The sequence below is a fragment of the Hylobates moloch genome, unplaced genomic scaffold (genome assembly GCF_009828535.3).
Source record: "Hylobates moloch isolate HMO894 unplaced genomic scaffold, HMol_V3 SCAFFOLD_6, whole genome shotgun sequence".
Classification (NCBI taxonomy): Eukaryota; Metazoa; Chordata; class Mammalia; order Primates; family Hylobatidae; genus Hylobates; species Hylobates moloch.
The window spans coordinates 330613-352957 of record NW_026652281.1 but is presented as its reverse complement, the minus strand read 5'-3'; the positions used below and the strand labels follow the sequence as shown (position 1 = coordinate 352957).

General features: G+C 50.5%; 1 protein-coding gene across 12 annotated transcripts in view; it reads right to left on the bottom strand.

Annotated features, from left to right (window-relative positions):
• FANCA (FA complementation group A) overlaps positions 1 to 22345 on the bottom strand; it is a 76197-nt gene that overhangs the window by 36677 nt on the left and 17175 nt on the right. For 7 of the 12 annotated variants that reach the window (XM_058440321.1, XM_032156109.2, XM_058440322.1 and 4 more), the window contains 13 exons: positions 21901 to 21934; positions 21398 to 21464; positions 19240 to 19352; positions 16831 to 16907; positions 16247 to 16388; positions 15707 to 15840; positions 10285 to 10395; positions 8442 to 8537; positions 8294 to 8353; positions 5112 to 5200; positions 4070 to 4130; positions 3926 to 3975; positions 1119 to 1192 (listed from right to left, as the gene is read on the bottom strand). In XM_058440321.1, coding sequence (XP_058296304.1) covers positions 1119 to 1192; positions 3926 to 3975; positions 4070 to 4130; positions 5112 to 5200; positions 8294 to 8353; positions 8442 to 8537; positions 10285 to 10395; positions 15707 to 15840; positions 16247 to 16388; positions 16831 to 16907; positions 19240 to 19352; positions 21398 to 21464; positions 21901 to 21934 — 1108 coding nt within the window. Of the gene's footprint in view, positions 1 to 1118; positions 1193 to 3925; positions 3976 to 4069; positions 4131 to 5111; positions 5201 to 8293; positions 8354 to 8441; positions 8538 to 10284; positions 10396 to 15706; positions 15841 to 15884; positions 15937 to 16246; positions 16389 to 16830; positions 16908 to 19239; positions 19353 to 20522; positions 20597 to 20629; positions 21312 to 21397; positions 21465 to 21900; positions 21935 to 22345 lie in introns of those variants that run through there. The other 5 variants (XM_032156113.1, XM_032156114.2, XR_009213976.1 and 2 more) reach the window with 4 other exon arrangements.

Here is a 22345-nt window from a genome sequence, read left to right as displayed (position 1 = left end):
GACCTTTTGTTCTTTGCCCACTGAATTTTCCTGGGTCTCCATGGCTGCTGAAAATTTTTCTAAGCTTATGAAAAAAGGAGCTTTGGCAAACAGAACTTAAAACAAGACTATAGCTCATTAGAAGAGTCTCATCAAACCTCCCTGGCCCTGCAGGTGGGAAGGAGATCTAGAAGAGCACACAGGGGACTGGGCACGGTGGCTCACGCCTGTATTCCCAGCACTTTGAAAGGCCGAGGCAGGTGGATCATTTGAGGTCAGGGGTTCGAGACCAGCTTGTCCAACATGGCGAAACCTCATCTCTACTAAAAATACAAAAACTAGCAAGGCATAGTAGTGCGCGCCTATAATCCCAGCTATTACAGAGGCTGAGGCAGGAGAACTGCTTGAACCCAGGTGGTGGAGGTTTCAGTGAGCCGAAATCGCACCACCGCAGTCCACAACCACAGAGCGAGACTCTGTCTCAAAAAAAAAAAAAAAGCCCACAGGGAAGCAGCAGCCTCAGATCTACGCCCTTAGCTCAGAGTGGCCCCCTCCAGGGAGGTGCTGGCTTCTGCTGGAGATAAAGCCACACTGCAAGAAAAACCAGCCTCATGATGGCATCTCCCACTGCTGCCCGAGTGCGGCCTTTCACGGATTCCCAGTGAGGGTGTAGATCTGACCTACAGCTGCACCACTGCACCCTAGAGGCCAAAAGAGCCTGACTTCTACTCCTACCTGAACTGCGTAACAGAAAAGTGCTGCGTGACACTCCCTACGGCAGGCTCGAGCCAGCGCTGCGGCCCCCAGGGTGGCCGCTGACAGAGCACCCGAGTCTGAAGCCTGTACAAACACACCTCAGTGCAGCCCACAGAAAGATGACGAGTGACAAAGTGGGGCTGTGCACTGCACACACTCCTTTCCAGAAGGTGCTAAGTGATTCTTCAGGACCCCCAGGTAAGAGTCTGTGCCAGGGCTGGTCCTGGGCATCAGCATGGTGGGCAGACCCTGTATTCACAGCACCGGCTTGAAATGGCACAGCCACCCCCGAGCTCACTCGGGTGGTGTAGCACAACAGACGCTCAAGGTCAGGAAAATGGAAAAGCACAAGTCCCAGAGGGATAAGCAGCCCAGGAACTTACCTTCTGGCTTCTCTTCAGCAGCAGAGCAGGCCTGACAGTAGGTGGAGTACAGAGATGGGGGGATTTTATCTGCTCTGGATCACAGGAAAACAATAAAATTAAGTCAGCTATGCCTTAAATTAATTCAAGATTATAATCCCCAAATCTATTATAAAATAAAAACACATTAAATTTAAATAAATTATAAATACTGTGTACAGTATGAGCCTGTTTTTAGAAAAGATTAAAATATATAGATAGATTTAAATAACACTGTTTCAAAATATATCATATTAATCATATATTAATATCTAAAGAGCTAGACTATAAAATACCACCAGTGATTATCCCTGGGCAGTGAAATTATAAATTATTTCTATTTCTCTCATACAATTTTTGGTAATTTCCAAATTCAAAACATGAAACTTTGGTTTGTTTTTTCTTTTCTTTTTTTTTTTTTGAGACAGAGTCTCTCACTATCGCTCACGCTGGAGTGCAGTGGTGCGATCTCAGCTCACTGCAACCTCCGCCTCCCAGGTTCAAGCGATTCTCCTGCCTCAGCCTCCCCAGTAGCTGGCATTACAGGCGCCCGCCACCACACCCAACTAATTTTTTGTATTTTTAGTAGAGACGGAGTTTCACCATGTTGGCCAGGCTGGTCTCGAACTCCTGACCTTGTGATTCACCCGCCTCAGCTTCCCAAAGTGCTGGGATTACAGGCGTGAGCCACCATGCCCGGCAAAACATGAATCTTTGTTAATTTTAATGAATACTACTAAGAAAAATGTTTAGTTCGTATCATCAAAAATATGCAAAATTGGGCCAGGCGTGGTGGATCCCACCTGTAATCCCAACACTTTGGGAGGCCCAAGGCAGGCGGATCACGAGGTCAGGATATTGAGATCACCCTGGCTAACACAGTGAAACCCTGTCTCTACTAAAAATACAAAAACAAAATTAGCCAGGCGTGGTGGCGGGCGCCTGCAGTCTCAGCTACTTGGGAGGCTGAGGTGGGAGAATGGCGTGAACCCAGAAGGCGGAGCTTGCAGTGAGCCGAGATGGTGCCACTGCACTCCAGACTGGGTGACAGAGCGAGACTCTGACCCAAAAAATAAATAAATAAATAAAAAATAAAAGGCGTTAGTTCATGCTAAAAGTCCTTAGCAAATTACTAAGAGGGAACTTTCTTAACATGATAAAGGGTAAGCCAGGTACACTGGCTCATATTTGTAATCCCAGCACTTTGGGAAGTTGAAGCAGGATTATTTGAGGCCAAAAGATAGAGATAAGCCTGGGCAACACAGCAAAAATCCGTGTCCTCAAAGCATTTAAAAAATGGCTGGGTGTGGTGGAGCGCCCCTCTAGACCCAGCTACTTGGGAGGTTAGGGGGGAAGGACTGTTAAAGCCAAGGAGGTCAAGGCTGTAGAAGCCATGACTGCACCGCTGCATTCCAGCCTGGGTGACAGAGTGGGACCCTGTCTCAAAACAAAGGAAAGCAAGGATCCCAGAGAATAAACTTATTTTAAGATTTTGTAAATGATTTTTCCAGAGCATGGTGGCTCACACTTGTAATCCCAGCACTTTGGGAGGCCGAGGCGGGTGGATCACAAGGTCAGGAGTTGGAGACCAGTCTGGCCAACATAGTGAAATCCCGTCTCTACTAACAATACAAAAATACAAAAAACAACAAAAAAAGGCTCTTTGTGTTTTTAATCTTCTTACAGGTCCCAGAACTTTATAAACTTTGCTGGAATATAGGACTTATACTTTCCTATTTCTTCCAAGGGTGACCTTCGTGATACCAACCAACTTTCTTACTGGAAGCCTGCAATGTAAGTGATCCAAGAATACCTTATTATCTAAACAATAACTTCCAGGTCTACTCTGAGGTTCTGCAGCATATTCATTGACGAACGATGCAGCCGGGTGCGGTGGCTCATGCCTATAATCCCAGAACTTTGGGAGGCCGAGGCGGGCAGATTGCTTGAGCCCAGGAATTCAAGACCAGCCTGACCAACATGGCGAAACACCGTCTCTACTAAAAATACAAAAATTAGCCAGGCGTGGTGGTGTGCGCCTGTAATCCCAGCTACTCAGGAGGCTGAGGCAGGAGAATTGCTTGAACCCAGGAGGTGGAGGTTGCAGTGAGCCAAGATCGAACCACTGCACTCCAGCCTGGCAACAGAGTGAGACTCCATCACAAAAGAAAAAAAAAAAAAAAAAAAAGGCCAGGAGCGGAGGCTCACACCTCTAATCCCAGCACTCTGGGGAGGCTGAGGTGGGTGGATCACCTTCTGAGCTCAGGAGTTCAAGACCAGCCTGGCCAATATGGCAAAACCTTGTCTCTACTAAAAATACAAAAATTAGCAGGGCATGGTGGTGCACACCTACAGTCCCAGCTACTCAGGAGGCTGACACAGGAGAATTGCTCCAACCCAGGAGACAGAGCTTGCAGTGAGCCAAGATTGGGCAATTGCGCTCCAGCCTGGGCGACAGAGCGAGACTCTATCTAAAAAAAAAAATTAGCCAGGCACAGGCTTGTAATCCCAGCTACTCAGGACGCTGAAGCAAGAGAATCGCTTGACCCTAAGAGGTGGAGGTTGCAGTGAGCCGAGATCTCGCCTCTGCACTCCAAGCCTGGGTGACAGAGTGAGACTCCAACTAAAAAGAAAAACAAAAAAAGTAACCAACTAATTTTAGAGCCAATATTTTACAAATAAAACACATTAGTGATCAAACAAATTTCTCTACAGAAGATCCACAATTCTTCACATTGTCAGAAGAAACCTGGAGGCACAGTCGTCCCCTTCTAGCCATTGCTGCATACCTCTTCAGAGACTCTATAAACGCCACATGGGAGTCAGGGACTTTGGGGAGCTGTGGGAAGAGAAGAGCCCTGTGAGAGGCTGACTAGGAGAAAGTCCTTGCTTTCTACACAACTGGTCACAAACTCATGGAAACGCATACTGACCACTCGAGGTGTGAGCAGGGCAGGGAGGAAGTGGGACACGTAGTAAGGCCTCCTGAATATGCTGCAACACAGAGAAGCAGACAGTGTGTAGGTAAGTGCAGCGAGACGGCAATTCCCACAGACGGTGACTGGTGTTTCAGAGAGTGGACTGCGAGGGCTTATTCCAAAGCCACGATGCATTACGAAGTCTCCTTGTGCACAGTTCCGGGACAAGGCATGTGTAGGGCAGGCTGTGCTAGCCCAGCCCTGAGTCCGCGGCAATCAGGACCACATTCTGCCTGCTCCCTGGGCCTGAACATGGAGTCTGGATCAATCTGAGGCCACGAGGACCATGTAAGGTCCATTTCGGGCAATGTCCTTGGAGCTAATTTCAAAACCCTGGGAGCTGCAATCAGCTCATCCACGTGCGTAACCACCGGAATTCAAGATGTTTTGGGATCACACCAAATTCAATAAAGCTATGCTATTCAGCGCTGTTACTGACTTCATATTAGTCACAAAGAAGGCACTGATAAAAAAAAATCATCATGGCCTCACTGTCTTCCCTCCCAGTGCAAGCTCCCCAATCAGCAGTTCCTGTCAGCTGCTTCAGCACGGGAGGGGCGTCACCTGCTTTTACAGAGGAAAACATGTTTCACAGCAAATGCACAGCTCTTGACCTCACCCCGTATCCCCTAACGGCAGGATCCTTGATTAACAGCCCTGACTCCTGTCTCTCCATGAATAGACAGTGGCCAATCTGCCCCACGTGGCTCTGGGCAGACCTGGGACACACTCCAAACAGCCCCGGACGCTGACAGGCATCAGAGCGGAGTCTGCACACACTGCAGGCATCAGAGCGGAGTCTGCACACACTGCAGGCATCAGAGCGGAGTCTGCACACACTGCAGGCATCAGAGCGGAGTCTGCGCACACTGCAGGCATCAGAGTGCAGTCTGCGCACACTGCAGGCATCAGAGCGGAGTCTGCGCACACTGCAGGCATCAGAGCGGAGTCTGCGCACACTGCAGCCACCAGTGGCCCTTTGGGCAGCCCAGCCTACCTGGCCTCCATGACAGTGATTGGGATTTTCCCCGTATGCTCAAACACCATGACGGCCTTTTCAACATCCTGAAGAGCTTGGCTGTGGGGCTGGTTCCCATACAGGGAGGAAGGGAAAAAGAACAGAGAACTTTAAAGAAAAGTGAGCAGCGAAGGCCACACTCAACCTGTGCTTCCTTGTTGCAAAGGCTCTGTACACATTAAAGGTAAAGGCCCCCCACTCCAGGGGCCCTGGAGCACTCCACAATCTCCCAAAATACCAGCACAACAGGGGAGGATAACACTGCCGCCTCTACATGCAAAAGGCTTAGACCCGGCGAAGTGCAGCCCTCCTCGACAGCTTAGCTCTGCTGAGAGCCTGCTGTGAGCCTCTTTCCTGCCTCTAGGAAAGAGTTGAAAGATTTCGGCCGTGCGCAGTGGCTCATGCTTGTAATCCCAGCACTTTGGGAGGCCAAGGCGGGCGGATCACGAGGTCACGAGATCGAGACCACGGTGAAACCCCGTCTCTACTAAAAATACAAAAAAATTAGCCGGGCATGGTGGGGGGGCGCCTGTAGTCCCAGCTACTGGGAGAGGCTGAGGCAGGAGAATGGCGTGAACCCGGGAGGCGGAGCTTGCAGTGAGCCGAGATTGCGCCACTGCACCCCAGCCTGGGCGACAGAGCAAGACTCCGTCTCAAAAAAAAAAAAAAAAAAAAGAAAGTAAAGATTTCTAGGTGGGAAGGAGTAGAGACTTAATTTTTGAGATTAAAAAAAATTACGAGGGCTTGGTGCCATGGCTCATGTCTATAAACCCAGTGCTTTGAGAGGCTAAGGGGGTCAGGCTGCTTGAGCCCAAAGAGTTCAAAGCCAGCCTGGGCAACAAGATGACGTCTCATCTCTACAAAAAATACAAAAACATTAGCCAGGCATAGAGGCATGAGCCAGTAGTCCCAGCTCCTCAGGGCGTGGAGGTGGAAGGAATGCCTGGGCCCAGGAAATCAAGGCTCCAGTGAGGCATGATCCTGCTACCATACTCCAGCCTGGGCAACGGGGCAAGTCCCTGCATCAAAAAAAAAAAAAAAAAAATTCTGAGGCCAGGCACAGTGGCTCACACCTGTAATCCCAGCACTTTGGGAGGCCAAGGCAGAAGGATCACTTGAGCCCAGGAGTTCAAGACCAGCCTGGGCAACACAGGCAGACCCTATGTCTACAAAAAATTTTAGAAACCAGCCAGGCATGGTGGTGCATGCCTGTAGTCCCAGTTACTCAGGAGGTCAAGGTCAGAAGATCATTTCAACCCAGGAGTTTGAGGCTGCACTAAGCTGTGATCACGGCACTATACTTCAGCCTGGTGAACAGAACAAGATCCCACCTTAAAAAAAAAAAGTAATTTATAAATAGTAATAAATTATAAATGGAAAATTGTATTAAATATTTTCCCCTAACACTTTAATGTCACCTATAAGTGTTCTTCTGTAACTCGTAACTTTAAAATAAAAAGGTCTTAAAAAGTAAAGAATGGGCCGGGCGCGGTGGCTCACGCTTGTAATCCCAGCACTTTGGGAGGCCGAGGCGGGCGGATCACGAGGTCAGGAGATCGAGACCACGGTGAAACCCCGTCTCTACTAAAAATACAAAAAAATTAGCCGGGCATGGTGGGGGGGCGCCTGTAGTCCCAGCTACTGGGAGAGGCTGAGGCAGGAGAATGGCGTGAACCCGGGAGGCGGAGCTTGCAGTGAGCCGAGATGGTGCCACTGCACTCCAGCCTGGGCGACAGAGCGAGACTCCGTCTCAAAAAAAAAAAAAAAAAAAAAAGTAAAGAATGGAGGGCTGGGCGCGGTGGCTCACGCCTGTAATCCCAGCACTTTGGGAGACTGAGGCGGGTGGATCACCAGGTCAGGAGATCCACAGCATCCTGGCTAACACGGTGAAACCCCATCTCTACTAAAAACACAAAAAATTAGCCAGGCGTGGTGGCGGGCGCCTGTAGTCCCAGCTACTCAGGAGGCTGAGGCAGGAGAATGGTGTGAACCTGGGAGGCAGAGCTTGCAGTAAGCCAAGATCTCACCACTGCACTCCAGCCAGGGTGACAGAGCAAGACTCTGTCTCAAAAAAAAAAGTAAAAAGTAAAGAACGTTTTCATTAGGCCAGCCGCAGTGGCTCATCCTGTCATCCCAGCACTTTGGGAGGCCGAGATGGGCAGATCACGAGGTCAGGATATCGAGACCATACTGGCTAACATGGTGAAACCCCACCTCTACTAAAAATATACAAAAAATTAGCCAGGCATGGTGGCAGGCGCCTGTAGTCCCACTATAGGCTACTCTGGAGGCTGAGGCAGGAGAATGGCATGAACCCGGGACGTGGAGCTTGCAGTGAGCCGAGATCACGCCACTGCACCCCAGCCTGGGTGACAGAGCTAGACTCCATCTCAAAAAAAAAAAAAAAATGTTTTCATTAGTGACCCACACACATTACACGACCATCTGACATTGGGCTTCTATAAAAATAGTTAACACTTGGCCAGGTGCAGTGGCTCACACCTATAACCCCGCATTTTGGGAGGCCAAGGTGGGCAGATCACGAGGTCAAGAGATCGAGATCATCCTGGCTAACACGGTGAAACCTCGTCTCTACTAAAAAAAAATTAAAAAATTAGTCGGGTGTGGTGGTGCGCGCCTGTAGTCCCAGCTACTCTGGAGGCTGAGGCAGGAGAATCACTTGAACCCAGGAGGCAGAGGTTGCAGTGAGCCGAGATCACGCCACTGCACTCCAGCCTGGTGACAGACCAAGACTGCGTCTCCAGAAAAAAAAAAAAAGTTAACACTTTTCTGTGATTCAGAGAAAAACATGACCAACCACCTCTCCATTCAACCCCACATAAACCAAGATCTCCTAAAAGGACAAATTTACTGCAGCCTGAGGCACTTCGTTCCCCCACACAGTAACCCTTTCCATGCTAATGCTGCGAACACACACAAAACACAAGGTGGGGCACAGCAACACTAAGGCCCTCAGAGCCTCGCCCAAGGTGGGGCACAGCAACACTAAGGCCCTCAGAGCCTCGCCCCTAGCTGCGCCCAAGGCAAGACCAGACATGAGACTGGGAAGGCTGAAAAGCTCAACTGAAGAGTCAAAGGAAGCTGGACCTTTGCATGGTGGGCGTGACTGGCTGAGACCTGCAGGGCTCAAGCAACATTACCTCAGTAATGTCCCCAGCTGATGACAAATCCTCGTAGAGACCCATGTTTTCTATAGAAACCTTCAGAGAAGAGACAGAATGAGAACAAGAAAACAAAGCAGTTTCTGCTGGGACAGGTGTGAGGACTGGGCATGGAGGGGCAGCTTGCCTTGAGGTCGGCCAGCCTCGTCTTGGCCAGTGAGATGTAGTCTGTGAGGAGGGAGCGGTACTTGCTGGGAACCAGGGGTGGGTGGAGAATGTGCACCTGCGGATAGATGGCAGAGTAGAGCACCTTTAGCCTGGGAACTGCCTGAGACTCCAGGGAGGCCACAATTCACTTCCAGCATCCACAGTGCTGAGTAGAGAAACACAGCCCTTTACAGACCTACGAGTATGCAAAGCAAACCATTAGTAAAATTAAAAAACAAGCTGGGCGCGGTGGCTTACAACTATAATCCCAGCACTTTGGGAGGCCGAGGCGGGCAGATCATGAGGTCAGGAGATGGAGACCACCCTGGCTAACATGGTGAAACCCCGTCTCTACTAAAAATACAAAATAATTAGCCGGGTGAAGTGGCGGGTGCCTGTAGTCCCAGCTACTCGGGAGACTGAGGCAGGAGAATGGCAGAACCTGGGAGGCGGAGCTTGCAGTGAGCCGAGATGGCGCCACTGTGCCACTGCACTCCAGCCTGGGCAACAGATCAAGACTCTGTCTCAAAAAAAAAAAAAAAAAAAACTAGAAAGCTGCTTCCTCAGGTGAAAAATGAAGAAATCCTAATGTAGTTGGTCCTGCAAGTCCAGGGCGGCTCACTGGCGGAACCAGGGATGTGCAATCCCAGCAGTAGCAGCAGCAGCAGCAGCAGCAGCAGGAACCAGCCCCGGCCCACCTGCAGCTCCATGCCATTGCATTCCTGGTCAAAGGGGACAGAGGGGACACTGTGTGTTTTTTTGTTTTTTGTGGGTTTTTTTTGTGAGGGAGTTTTGCTCTTGTTGCCCAAGCTGGAGTGCAATCGCGCGGTCTCCGCTCACTGCAACCTCCGCCTCCCGGGTTCAAGCGAGTCTCCTGCCTCAGCCTCCCGAGTAGCTGGGACTACAGGCATGTGCCACCACACCCGGCTAATTTTGTATTTTCAGTAAAGGGGGTTTCTCCATATTGGTCAGGCTGGTCTCAAACCCCCGACCTCAAGTGATCTGCCCTCCTCAGCCTCCAAAAGTGCTGGGATTACAGGTGTGAGCCACCACACCTGGCCAATTTTCTTAAAAGACGAGGGTCAGGCTGGGCACAGTGGCTCACGCCTGTAATCCCAGAACTTTCGGAGGCCAAGGCCTTAGAATGATCACTTGAGCTCGGTTCAAGGCCAGCCTGGGCAACACAGCAAGACCCCATCTATACTAAAAAAAAGAAAAAAAGAAAAAACAGCCAGGTTTGCTGGCATGTGCCTGTAGTCCCAACTACTCAGGAGGCTGAGGTGGGAGAAGTGCTTGACCTGGGAGGTCTAGGCTACAGTGAGCTATGATGGCAACACTGCACTCTAGCCTAGGCGACAGAGTGAGACTGTTTCAAACAAACAAACAAACAAAAGCATGAAATTTAAAAAAAAAAAAAAAAAGCAAAAATGAGATCCTAAAACCCTCACTGCAGTACAACTTGCTCTTCCTGCGTAACTGGGTGCTGAGAACGTCTCTCCATGTCACCACTGAGACCTGCTCACTGTTTTGAGGGAGACTGCACAGTGACATAATGTATCTACCCACCTCCTTGGCCTAGATGAGAAAAGGGTTTTTTAGCATTTGCCATTACTGGCACACACGCACTCACTGTGTGTCCACATGGACACCCCCAGTTGCGACGTTTGTGTTGTTTCACCATGAACTGCTTGGGGAAGGGGAAAGCCTGGCTGAGAGGCTCAGAGCAGATCTGCAGGACGCTCTTGGGGAAGCCAAGGCAGTCCTCAGATTGAGTAGGTGAGCAGAAGCACCAGAAATCATGGACGTGACAGCCAGCTTCTCACCTGCAGGTACCGGGGAGACTCAAAAGGCACGAGGTCTGACAAGAATGTAAACAGGAAGACCAGTGCCCTCTTGCTGCAGCCATGGTAGCCTCGCATGCTCCCAAAGGAGGCCTGTGTGGAGAGAAGAGCATGAAGACCAGGACAGCCAGGCACAGCAGTACCACCTAGGCAGTGTCCTGCGTGGAGAGAACAGTATGAAGCCCAGGACAGCCAGGCACGGCTGCACCACCTCGGCAGTGTCCTGCATGGAGAGAAGAGTATGAAGCCCACCTAGGCAGTGTCCAGGCAGCTGCTCTAGTCGGCTTCCTAAACAGAAAAGAAAGAAGAGAAACACCCAAAAGTCATTGTGGTTCATACATTTACAGATGTCATGGCTGCGCTTTGATTGAAGAGATGATCTAAAAGTTATTCGAAGAAAAAAAGTTAAAAATCATTCGCTATAACAAACACTAACTATGGGATCATTTTGGAATCCTTAGGGGTACAATTTGCTAAATGACCCAAGAAATGTTTGTGCACAGCAAACAAATTGATTTTGTGGGATGAAGCCACTTCCGAACACACTTTAACTTCCAACCTCATCTATCAGTGGACAGATCACTGTAAGAGAGGTGGATAAGGAACACAGGCCAAGGGGGGCCACCCCTCAGACAATGAAGCTGCAAGACCCTGGCAGAGCAGGCGTGGAACATGAGCAAACCCTTCCAGGAACGAAGGGGGCTGCGGCAAAGTCCTGGGGGCTGCAGTGAGTCAGGGAAGGAAGGAGATCATAGTGCATCATAGTGAACCTGCAGAGAGAATGTGGACCTCTGTGAACACTGAACCACTTACCTGCAAAACCACACGAGCTCCTGCCACCCTGGCCCCACGTGAGACCACAGGACATCGTGGTGAAACCTCTGCAAGTAACCATCCATCAGGAAACCTGAACTCCAACTTGAACTGAAGGCTCACCTTGGTCTTTCTGAAAGCGTGCAACGTTGTGTACATTCTTTATTTTTTTTTTGGAGACAGTGTCTCGCTCTGTCACCCACGCTGGAGTGCAGTGGCGCCATCTTGGCTCACTGCAACGTCTGCCCCCCCCAGGTTTGAGCAATTCTCCTGCCTCCCTAGTAGCTGAGATTACAGGCATTTGCTACCACTCCCAGCTACTTTTATTTTTATTTTTTTTCAGAGAGATTCTCGCCCTGTCGCCCAGGCTGGAGTGTAATGGCAGAATCAGGGCTCACCACAGCCTTCGCCTCCCGGGTTCAAGTGATTCTCCCACCTCTGCCTCCCAAGTAGCTGGGACTACAAGCACGTGCCACCAAGCCCGGTTTGTTTGTTTTTTTCCTCTTTTCTGAGACAAAGCCTCACTCCGTCGCCCAGGCTGGAGTGCAGCGGTATAATCTCGGCTCACTGTAACAACTGCCTCCCAGGTTCAAACGATTCTCCTGCCTCAGCCTCCTGAGTAGCTGGGATTACAGGTGTGTACCACCATGCCTGGCTAATTTTGTGTTTTTAGTAGAGACAGGGTTTCATCGTGTTGGCCAGGCTAGTCTCAAACTCCTGACCTCAGGTGATACCTTGGCCTCCCAAAGTGCTGCGATTACAAACATGAGCCACCACGTCTGACCTAGCTAATTTTTGTATTTTTAGTAGAGATGAGGTTTTGCCATGTTGGCCAGGCTGGTCTCAAACTCCTAACCTCAAGCGATCCACCCGCCTCAGCCTTCCAAAGTGCTGGGATAATAGGCATGAGCTATCGCACCTGACCATGTGTAGATTCTTTTGAATGTTATCATCATGCAGACAGACCCAAAAAGCCATTAGATAAAATGGGGAAAATGCTGATAACGCTTGTCAAATGTCTCTGAGAGGCACGAAGTCATGGAAAAACAAAGCTCAGAGACATAAACTGCCTGTGCCAAATACCAGGAAAACAGCTCAATACTTGTCAGTTAAAAATTTAAACAAAACCTGAGACCACTCAATGGTTCCCTCCTCAAAACATCAGCACCCAGTTTCAACCTTAAATTCTCCCACCAAGCACACCATGCCTTATTACCCTCCATTCAGCCATCCACAAGTGAACGGCTCCTGTCTCTTGGCAACGTTCACTTGATTAACAGTGAGCTGGATGATCACTGGCTGCAACAAGGAACAGTCCTGACCCTTCACCAAAGGCATTTCTATCAAGTTTCTAAGTGACACACGCAAGCCAGATCTGGGGTCACAGCAGCCATTTTTAGAGTTGCTGGGATAAAAGGCAGTTGTTTGTTATTTTTGAAAAAATTACACTTAATGGCTGGGTGCAGTGGCTCACTCCAGTAATTCCAACACTTTGGGAGGTTGAGGCAGGAAGATCACTTCAGCTCAGGAGGTCAAGACCAGCCAGGACGGCCGGGAGCGGTGGCTCGTGCCTGTAATCCCAACACTTTGGGAGGCCGAGGCGGGCGGATCACGAGGTCAGGAGATCAAGACCATCTTGGCTAACAAGGTGAAACCCCGTCTCTACCAAAAACACAAAAATTAGCCGGGCGCAGCGGCGGGCGCCTGTAATCCCAGCTACTCGGGAGGCTGAGGCAGGAGAATGGCATGAACCCGGGAGGTGGAGCTTGCAGTGAGCCCAGATAGCGCCACTGCAGTCCTGCCTAGACGAAAGAGCGAGACTCCACCTCTAAAAAAAAAAAAAAGAAAGAAAAGATAAAAGAAAAGCAAACAATACCATCAGCACAGCACTTCACAGTATTCCTCTCCCAGCTGTCGCCTCGGGAACCAAAGAAAAAGCAGCCCTGGGAGACACCTGAGCCATGGCCCTGGGAGACCCATCAACTCCTGACCCAAGAGCACCAGGTGGATTCTGGCACAAATCTCGCAGCGCCTCACTAAGGACAGAGCAAATGCCTCTCCTCTTAGTTTAGTGGAAGCCCCAGGCTAACTGGGCAGAGTTGGGGAGAGGCTGAGGGCAGGTGAGAAGGAACTTTAAGGAATAAAAGTGAGTTGACACTGCACTAATCACCACCTTCTCCCAACACAAATAGATGCGGCTCAGCCTGCTGTGCAGCCTCACCTCCTCCGAAGGCCCCGGGGAGGAGAAGGCACCGGCAGCCATGATGCCGATGCAGGCGCCGCAGCCCTTTAAAATTTCAGGGAGCTGAGACTCCTACAAAGAGGCAACTACTTCACCGAGGTAGTGATGGCAAGCAAACCAATAGTTTTTTTTTTGTTTTTTTTTTTGAGACAGTCTTGCTCTGTCTCCCAGGCTAGAGTGTAGTAAGGCAATCCCAGCTCATTGCAGCCTCAACCTCCTAGGCTCAAGTAATCATCCTGCCTCACCCCATAAGTAGCTGGGACCACAGGTGCTTACCATCGCACCTAGCTAATTGTTACATTCTGTAGAGATGGGGGTCTCACTGTGCTGCCCAGGCTGATCTTGAACCCCTGGGCTCAAGCAATCCCCCTGCCTAGGCCTCCCAAAGCGCTGAGATTACAGGCACGAGCCACTGTACCTGGCCCGAACCCAAAACTTCTACAAAAAATTAGGTCTTCAAATGGAAACTTTACTCACAAGCACTAAAAGAGAAACCATGGCTATCCTTCAAAGCTGATGTCTAAAATACACCCAACTCCCGACATGAACTGGGGGTTTTCACAGGGGCTGCCCAGGGATCCCTGAGGTCTCAGGAGCTCAGACTCAGCAGTCTGAAATGGGCTCTGGGATCTTTATTTCCAAAGCCCCCTCCAGGCGAGTCTAATGCCCACTCAGGTTCGGGAACGGCTGCATAAACTTCTGTCAGAGAGAACACAGTGTATGTTCCAAAGAAAAAGGAAGAATATGTGATACCGCTGAAGAAGTGCAGTACTTGTTTCAGGACTTACATGAAAATTAGAGATGCAGCCGGGCGCGGTGGCTCACGCTTGTAATCCCAGCACTTTGGGAGGCCGAGGCGGGCGGATCACGAGGTCAGGAGATCGAGACCATGGTGAAACCCCGTCTCTACTAAAAATACAAAAAAATTAGCCGGGCATGGTGGCGGGCGCCTGTAGTCCCAGCTACTCGGAGAGGCTGAGGCAGGAGAATGGCGTGAACCCGGGAGGCGGAGCTTGCAGTGAGCCGAGATTGCGCCACTGCACTCCAGCCTGGGCAACACAGCGAGACTCCGTCTCAAAAAAAAAAAAAAAAAAAAAAAAGAAAAGAAAATTAGAGATGCAAAGCTGGGCGCGGTGGCTCACACCTGTAATCCCTGCACTTTGGGAGGCCGAGGCAGGAGGATCACTTAAGGTCAGGAGTCTCAGACCAGCCTGGCCAACATGATGAAACCCCGTCTCTACTAAAAATTAGCCGGCTGTGGTGGCGAACTCCTGTAACCCCAGCTACTCAGGAGGCTAAGGCAGAAGAATTGCTTCAACCCAGGAGGTGGAGGTTGCAGTGAGCTGAGGTCACACCACCGCACTCCAGTATGAGTGATAGAATGAGACTCCACCTCAAAAAAAAAAAAAAAAGGAAAGGTCGAGAGTGATGGCTCATGCCTGTAATCCCAGCACTATGGGAGAACAAGGCAGGCGGATCATGAGGTCAGGAGTTAGAGACCAGCCTGACCAACATGGTGAAACCCCGTCTCTACTAAAAATACAAAAATGAGCTAGGCATGGTAGTGTGCACCTGTAATCCCAGCTACTCAGGAGGCTGAGGTAGGAGAATCACTTGAAACTGGGCGGTGAAAGTTGTCGTGAGCCAAAAAGGTGAGCTTTCTGCACCACTGCACTCCAGCCTGGGCGACAGAGGAAGGCTCCGTCTCAAAAAAAAAAAGGAAAATAAGAGACATTGTACATTCTGCAAAAAGCAGCAGCCACTTCTGTGTCCCCCATTTCCTGATTTCACTGATTCACTGATTTTCTTTTTGGGATGGAGTCCCTTCTGTCACCCAGGCTGGAGTGCAGCGGTGCGATCGCAGCTCACTGCAACCTTGATCTCCCAGGCTCGAGTCATCGTCACGTCTCAGCCTCCTGAGTAACCAGGACTACAGGTGTCTGCCACCACACCTGCGTAGCTTTTCTTTGGTTTTATTTTTGGTGGAGATGAGGCCTCACTATGGCGTCCAGGCTTTTCTTTTCTTTGGTTTTATTTTTGGTGGAGATGAGGCCTCACTATGGCGTCCAGGCTTTGATTTCACTAATTTTCTTAGAAAAGACAACAGGAGGCTCCATCAAGTAAGTGAGACACAAACTAGGAGAAGGACCCGAGGGCCCGACACGGAGAACCCAGGCCCCTCGGTACACACAGAGCAGGATCTGCCAAGGCCCCTTGGCAAAGCTGACAGCAAGGTCGCTCACTCATATGACAGAGAGTCAGGTGGGGATGGCACGGTCCCCACTCCCAGGCCTTCTGGGGCCTTCTGGGAAGATCAGGTATTAGGCAGCCGATCACCAGGTCACTTACCTTGAACCAGTCTGCATAAGACAGGAACGCAGAGGGGCCCTCCAGTGCTGCCTGGCGCACAACCAGGAACGCAGTGACCATGCTGTCCAGCTGGCAGCTCTCGAATGCCTGGGCCATCAAACGCGCCACCCAGTCTAGTTAAGAACCACGACACAGTCACAGCAAGGCAAGGGCAGCCGGCAGGAAGATGACGTGAGTGGTGCTGGGTGATCAGGTATTCCAGAAGGAGACTGTGCACACCCAAACACCAAGTTTTAAAAGACTATACAGCAATTACAGCATGTCAAGCGCAAACCACTAGAGACCAGAATGAAGCAGTGGTGCACACTGCGGCCCCTCAGAGCAGCAGTCAGTGCTTATGGAAGCGTCCGACGAAGACTGTTCCAAGGACAGGAGGCAGTGCAGGTTCCGGGCAGGTAGGGAAGGGCTTCATTGAGAGGCTCAGCCACAGTCAGCTGGGACTCTGCCGACACCAGTGCTCAAATCACACCCCCTACACACACTCTTGACCGGCACCACCGGGCTCTCATAAAAGCTCACCTTCAAGCAGCTGCTGCGCTTCTGGGAAGCAGACAACGAGTGCAGACACAAAGGAGAGCACTCGCTGCCAGTGAACCTCCTGCGTTTCCAGAACTTCTTGCAAATGGCCAACCAACTCCTCTGGACTCAGCATCACAAAGAGCTGAAATAAAAGCGTCTGCTCCCTTCAACATCCAAGCAAACCACTGTGGGACAGATGACCCCTCGCCTCCCTCCCAGCCGGTGGCCACTGCAACCCCCCCACTTCCCATTGCAAAGGTAACATGTGGAGCTGTGACGGCTCACCCTGTGGAGTCTCTCCCCTCACAGTGGCACCCCTCCCCTCACAGTGGCGTCTCTCCCCTCACAGTGGCCAGCATCTGGTTGGCGAGAATTCTCCCTATCTCAAGGAGGAGGGGCTCGGCCCAAGTGACAAGCTCAGTCTCCTGACCTGAGTGGTGGCCTCGATGAGGACAGCCACATCTCACCAGACATCCCTGAACCTCTCGATGTCCCATCCACGGCAGGCAGCATGACAAGGACTCGGCAGATCTTAATCCCCCCGCCACAAGCTCAGAAGCAAGTCTAATACCACCTCCACTCACCCTGCGGTACAGTGCGGTGAGCAGAGGGTGTGTCCGGGCAAAGGTCCACTCTCTCTGCATCTGAACAGCATCAGATGCTGCAGGGGGAGAAACAGAAAAAAACTTCAAGTAAGACATCAAAAAGTTGTGGGTTTTGTTTTTGGACAGGGTCTCACTATCACCCAGGCTGGACTGCAGTGCTCACCACAGCCTCAACCTCCCTGGCTCAAGCAATCCACCTGCCTCAGTCTCCCAAGTAGCTGCGACCATAGGCGTGTGCCACCATACCCAGATACTTTTTGTATTTTTATTTTTTTGACGCTGAGTCTCACTCTGTCACCCAGGCTGGAGTGCAGTGGTACAATCTTGGCTCACTGCAAGCTCCGCCTCTCGGGTTCAAGCGATTCTCCTGCCTCAGCCTCTCGAGTAGCTGGGACTACAGGTGCCCACCACCACGCCCGGCTAATTTTTGTATTTTTTACTAGAGACGGGGTTTCACTCTGTTCGCCAGGCTGATCTCGAACTTCTGACCTCATGACCCGCCCGTCTCGGCCTCCCAAAGTGCTGGGATTACAGGCGTGAGCCACTGCTCCTGGCCAGAAAGTTGTGTTTCAAAGCTTCAGTGTGAAGACAGATCTTAATATGTACTTTTTCAGTTATTAGAGTTCACCATCTCCCTGTTTGTTGCCTATTTGCTATATCATCAATTCTGTTTCTCAGGCCCGGTTACTTACTTGTAATGCTTTGTCATATTCACAATAAATATTTTCCAATGTACCAACTGCATTTCAATTTTCCTACTTTTAAACTGTCAATAAGGCCAGGCTAGGTGGCTCACGCCTGTAATCCCAGCACTTTGGGAGGCCGAGGCGGGTGGATCACGAGGTCAGGAGTTCTAGACCAGCCTGGCCAAGATGGTGAAACCCTGTCTCTATTCAAAATACAAAAAGTAGCCAGGCATGGTGGCAGGCGCCTGTAATTCCAGCTACTCGGGAGGCTGAGGCAGGGAATAGCTTGAACCTGGGAGGCAGAGGTTGCAGTGAGCCGAGATCACACCACCGCACTCCAGCCTGGGCAACAGAGTAAGACTCTGTCTCAAAAAAAATAAATAAATACATAAACTGTGAATAAACCAATCATGGTGGGGATGCTGTTCAAAGGAAGCTCAGCTCAGGCAAGTGATGATCAACTCCTGAGCACCTCACAGCACCTGCTGGGAGCCATCCATGCAGCCCTCATCTACCACCAGTTTCCTGCCTGAGCATCTACCCTGGGGATATGCTAGATACAGAAAAAGTTCAAAGTGTTCATCTTGGCCTTATTCGTAAGATTGAAATCTTGGGAACAGTCTGTCATACATGGGTAACAGGACACCCACTGGGCAGACGATGCCTGGGCCATCAAAAGTGCCACCCAGTCTAGCTGAGAACCATGACACAGTCACAGCAAAGCAAGGGTAGCCAGCAGAAAGATAACGTGAGTTGTGCTGGGTGATCAGGTATTACAGAAGGAAAATGTGCATGCCCAAACACCAAGTTTTAAAAGACTAGATACCGCCTGGGCGCAGTGGCTTACGTCTGTAATCCCAGCATTTTGGGAGGCCGAGACAGGCGGATTACCTGAGGTCAGGAGTTCAAGACCAGCCTGGCCAACATGGTGAAAGCCCGTCTCTACTAAAAATACAAAAAATAGCCGAGCATGGTGGCACGCGCCTATAATCCCAGCTACTTCGGAGGCTGAGGCAGGAGAATGGTTTGAACCCGGGAGGTGGAGGTTGCAGTGAGCCGAGATCACGCCACTGCACTCCAGCCTGGCGACAGAGCAAGACTCCATCCACCTCCAAAAAATAAATAAATAAATAAAACAAATAAAGATATTTCTATTTTAGGCTAGGTGCGGTGGCTCACGCCTGTAATCCCAGCACTTCAACACTCTGGGAAGCCAAGGCAGGCGGAGCACCTAAGGTCAGGAGTTCGAGGCCAGCCTGACCAACACGGTGAAACCCAGTCTCTACCAAAAATACAAAAAATTAACCGGGTGTGGTGGTTGGCGCCTGTAGTCTCAGCTACTCGAGAGGTTGAGACACGAGAATCGCTTGAACCTAGGAGGTGGAGGTTGCAGTGAGGTGAGATCACGCCACTGCACTCCAGCATGGGCAAGTGAGTGAGACTCTGACTCAAACAAACAAACAAAAAAAGATATCTCTATTTTAGTGACAATTATTTTGTCCACTCATAATTCTGAATTTTCTTATAAGAATCTGTTCCTTTCAGGTAAAAGGATATTTAGTAACAATCTCAGGCGTCTCAGGACCCAGTCTCTGGTTCAAGACAGCCACATAAAAGAGGTCCTAGAATTTCTGGTATCTCCCGTCAGCGTTACCAAGGCAACAACTGGGTAGCAACTGAGCAGCCTCCACGCTGGGCCTACCTTTCAGCACAGGGCTGTGAGTGAGTATCTGAGTCAGGGTGTGACTGAAGAACCTCTTCACAGGACCTGTGGAAATTACACTGCCAAGCGTCTGTCCACCGAACACTCCGAACCTGCCAATGCAGCACAAAGAGGGGTCAGGAAAGGGAGGGTGCCCTGCACGCCAATCCCAGCACAAACTGTGACTCAGGCTTGTCCCTTCTTTAAGCAACGAAGGGGCTTTCTTCACCAGGCCACTATAAACATGGACTTGAAACTGAATCCAAGGAGGTGGCAATTCAACGATAAAGGAGGCAGGGCAACGGTGAAACCCACGGAGCAGAGGAGCGAAAGCGCAGAAGGAAACAGGTGGGGAAGGGCAGGCCGCGCGGCACCCAGGAGTGGAGCAGCAGAAGCCAACCCCACCGGGCCTCAGCGGCATCCTCTGTGGAACGGAACTCCCCTAGAGGGTCCTGCCAAGCCTGCGAGAATAGCCCAGCACACCAGGGCCTCAAACAGTCACAACAGGGACTGAGACCAGCTCTGTCCATGAAGATGAGGAAGGAATGGAAGGGACTAGGGTTTCCTGGGCCATCTGTGTGAGAGAACAGGATGTTCTGGGGCTGAATGGGGTCACAGAGCCAGGTGGCAAGAGCACCTGATGTCTGTTAGCCTGCCACATCCCAGTAGGCCTATACAGACCACCAAACCAAACCCAGACCCTCTCGTGAGGCTTACAACCTGCAACCAGCAAGCGGCACTTTATGCCGATTCCCCAGGTAAGAAAATCAAGGGTCCAGCCGGGCGCAGTGGCTCACGCCTGTAATCCCAGCACTCGGGGAGACTGAGGCGGGCAGATCACAAGGTCAGGAGATCAAGACTATCCTGGCTAACATGGTGAAACCCCATCTATACTAAAAATACAAAAATATTAGGCCAGGTGCAGTGGCTCACACCTGTAATCCCAGCACTCTGGGAGGCCAAGGGGGGCAGATCACAAGGTCAGGAGATCGAGACCATCCCGGCCAACACAGTGAAACCCCGTCTCTACTAAAAAAATAGAAAAAATAGCCACGCATGGTGGTGGGCACCTGTAGTCCCACCTACTCGGGAGGCTGAGGCAGGAGAATGGCGTGAACCCAGGAGGCGGAGCTTGCAGCGAGCCGAGATCGCGCCACTGCACTCCAGCATGGGTGACAGAGCGAAATTCTGTCTCAAAAAAAAAAAAAAAATTAGCCGGGCATGGTGGCACACACCTGTAGTCCCAGCTATGTGGGAGGCTGAGGCAGGAGAATCACTTGAACCCGGGAGGCAGAGGTTGTAGTGAGCCGAGATCGTGCCACTGCACTCCAGCCTGGGCAACACAGCGAGACTCTGTCTCAAAAAAAAAAAAAAAAAAAAAAAGTCATCAGGCACAACACATTTAATTGAGCAGTTAAACAATTACTGTGAGGGATGGAAAATGAGGAGCAAAATAATCAAATAATGAAAAGGTTGACAAGGCCTGGAAACGGTGGCGAATTCTACTGGTTTCTCAAGACTTCACTTCAAGGTCCCCTGCCCACATTAGAGGGACGCAAACCCCAGAGCTCCATTTCCACCAAACCCCGACGTCCGCCTTCCGCCCAGCCCCCACTCCTCAGCTTCCACCTCCCCACCTGTAAGGGTCTCTGCACATCTCCACAGAGCCATGGAGAGAAAAAGCAAATAGGGCCAAGCTTTGCCTACTGGTGAATCTGAGCAGGATCTGTGGAGGTCAGGCAGCGGGAGTCTATAGAGGCACAGCTGCAGTGTGTTCTACAAATGTGGGGGGCCGAGAGGCAGGGCCAGCTCTAGAGCCTGGACCACACCCAGGGAAGGAGGAGCAAGGGAAGACTCCACACAGGGGAGAAGGTCACAGCGAGTGGGACAAAGCATTGGTGCAGGATTTCCAGAGGCGGAACAGGATCCTGTAGTGGGCACATCTTCCGACCTCATCCTCACAGGGAAAAGGTTGACCAGAGCATTCCCAAGGCTTTCCCATGGTCACCTCCTCCGCACGCACGTTATCATAACTGGCAGAGGAAGTGTGCTCAGGAGTGGCTGCTGAAGCTCTGGAAGTGCTTAAAATATCTTGGCTCTTTAATTTGGCAGGAAGCTCCCTGCTGCACACTCAGGCAGGCCACCCTCAGGAACATACCAGCACCTCACGGTCTTGTGAGTGGAGGACTCCTCCTGTACTCCAGCAGCCAAAGCGTCAAGTGCAACTGATGACAGAGCCAGGAACAGAGAACAGCTATCAGCACACAGCGCAGCCCACCAGAAACAATCCCCAGGTGCTTTCGGACAACGGATCCACTTCCAACCCCCAGAGGGCCCACATCCATCAACACTTCTACAATCTGTAAGCCTTGATCAAAACACACAGACAAAAAAACACTTCCCTGCGACCCACAGATTCATGAGGCATCCCTTCACAGCTCTGAAAATTAAATCTAAAGCCACCAGGAATTGGAAACCGGAATAAGCAGAAGGTAAATTCATACCAAATTACAACCAAAACAAGCGCATTCCAGTACTTAGACTCTACACAGTGAAACATACAGAGCAGAAATACTTCAAATGGAAAGGCACAAAACTGACAGAATTGCTAATAAGCAAACTAAGTCATTTACAGTCTGGGCAGCAGTGCAATTAACTTACAAATCAGCATTCTCTGCAGTACATCAACCGCGACCTGTCAAAATAGAATGTGAATTACCATCTTGGTAATCTTCTGTAATTTGTGTGATACCTGCATCACACAAGACAATTATTACTTGTTACTCTAAAGCAAAGAAACGGCACTTTGGGGGGCTGAGGCGGGCAAATCACGAGGTCAGGATATCGGCACCATCCTGGCTAAGACGGTGAAACGTCATCTCTACTAAAAATACAAAAAATTAGCCGGGTGCGGTGGCGGACGCCTGTAGTCTCAGCTACTCTGGAGGCCGAGGCAGGAGAATGGCGTGAACCCGGGAGGCGGAGCCTGCAGTGAGTCGAGACAGCACCATTGCAGTCTGGCCCAGGCGAAAGAGCAAGACTCCGTCTCAAAAAAAAAAAAAAAAAAAAAAAAGAAATGCACTTTACAAAGGGATCAACTTTAAAA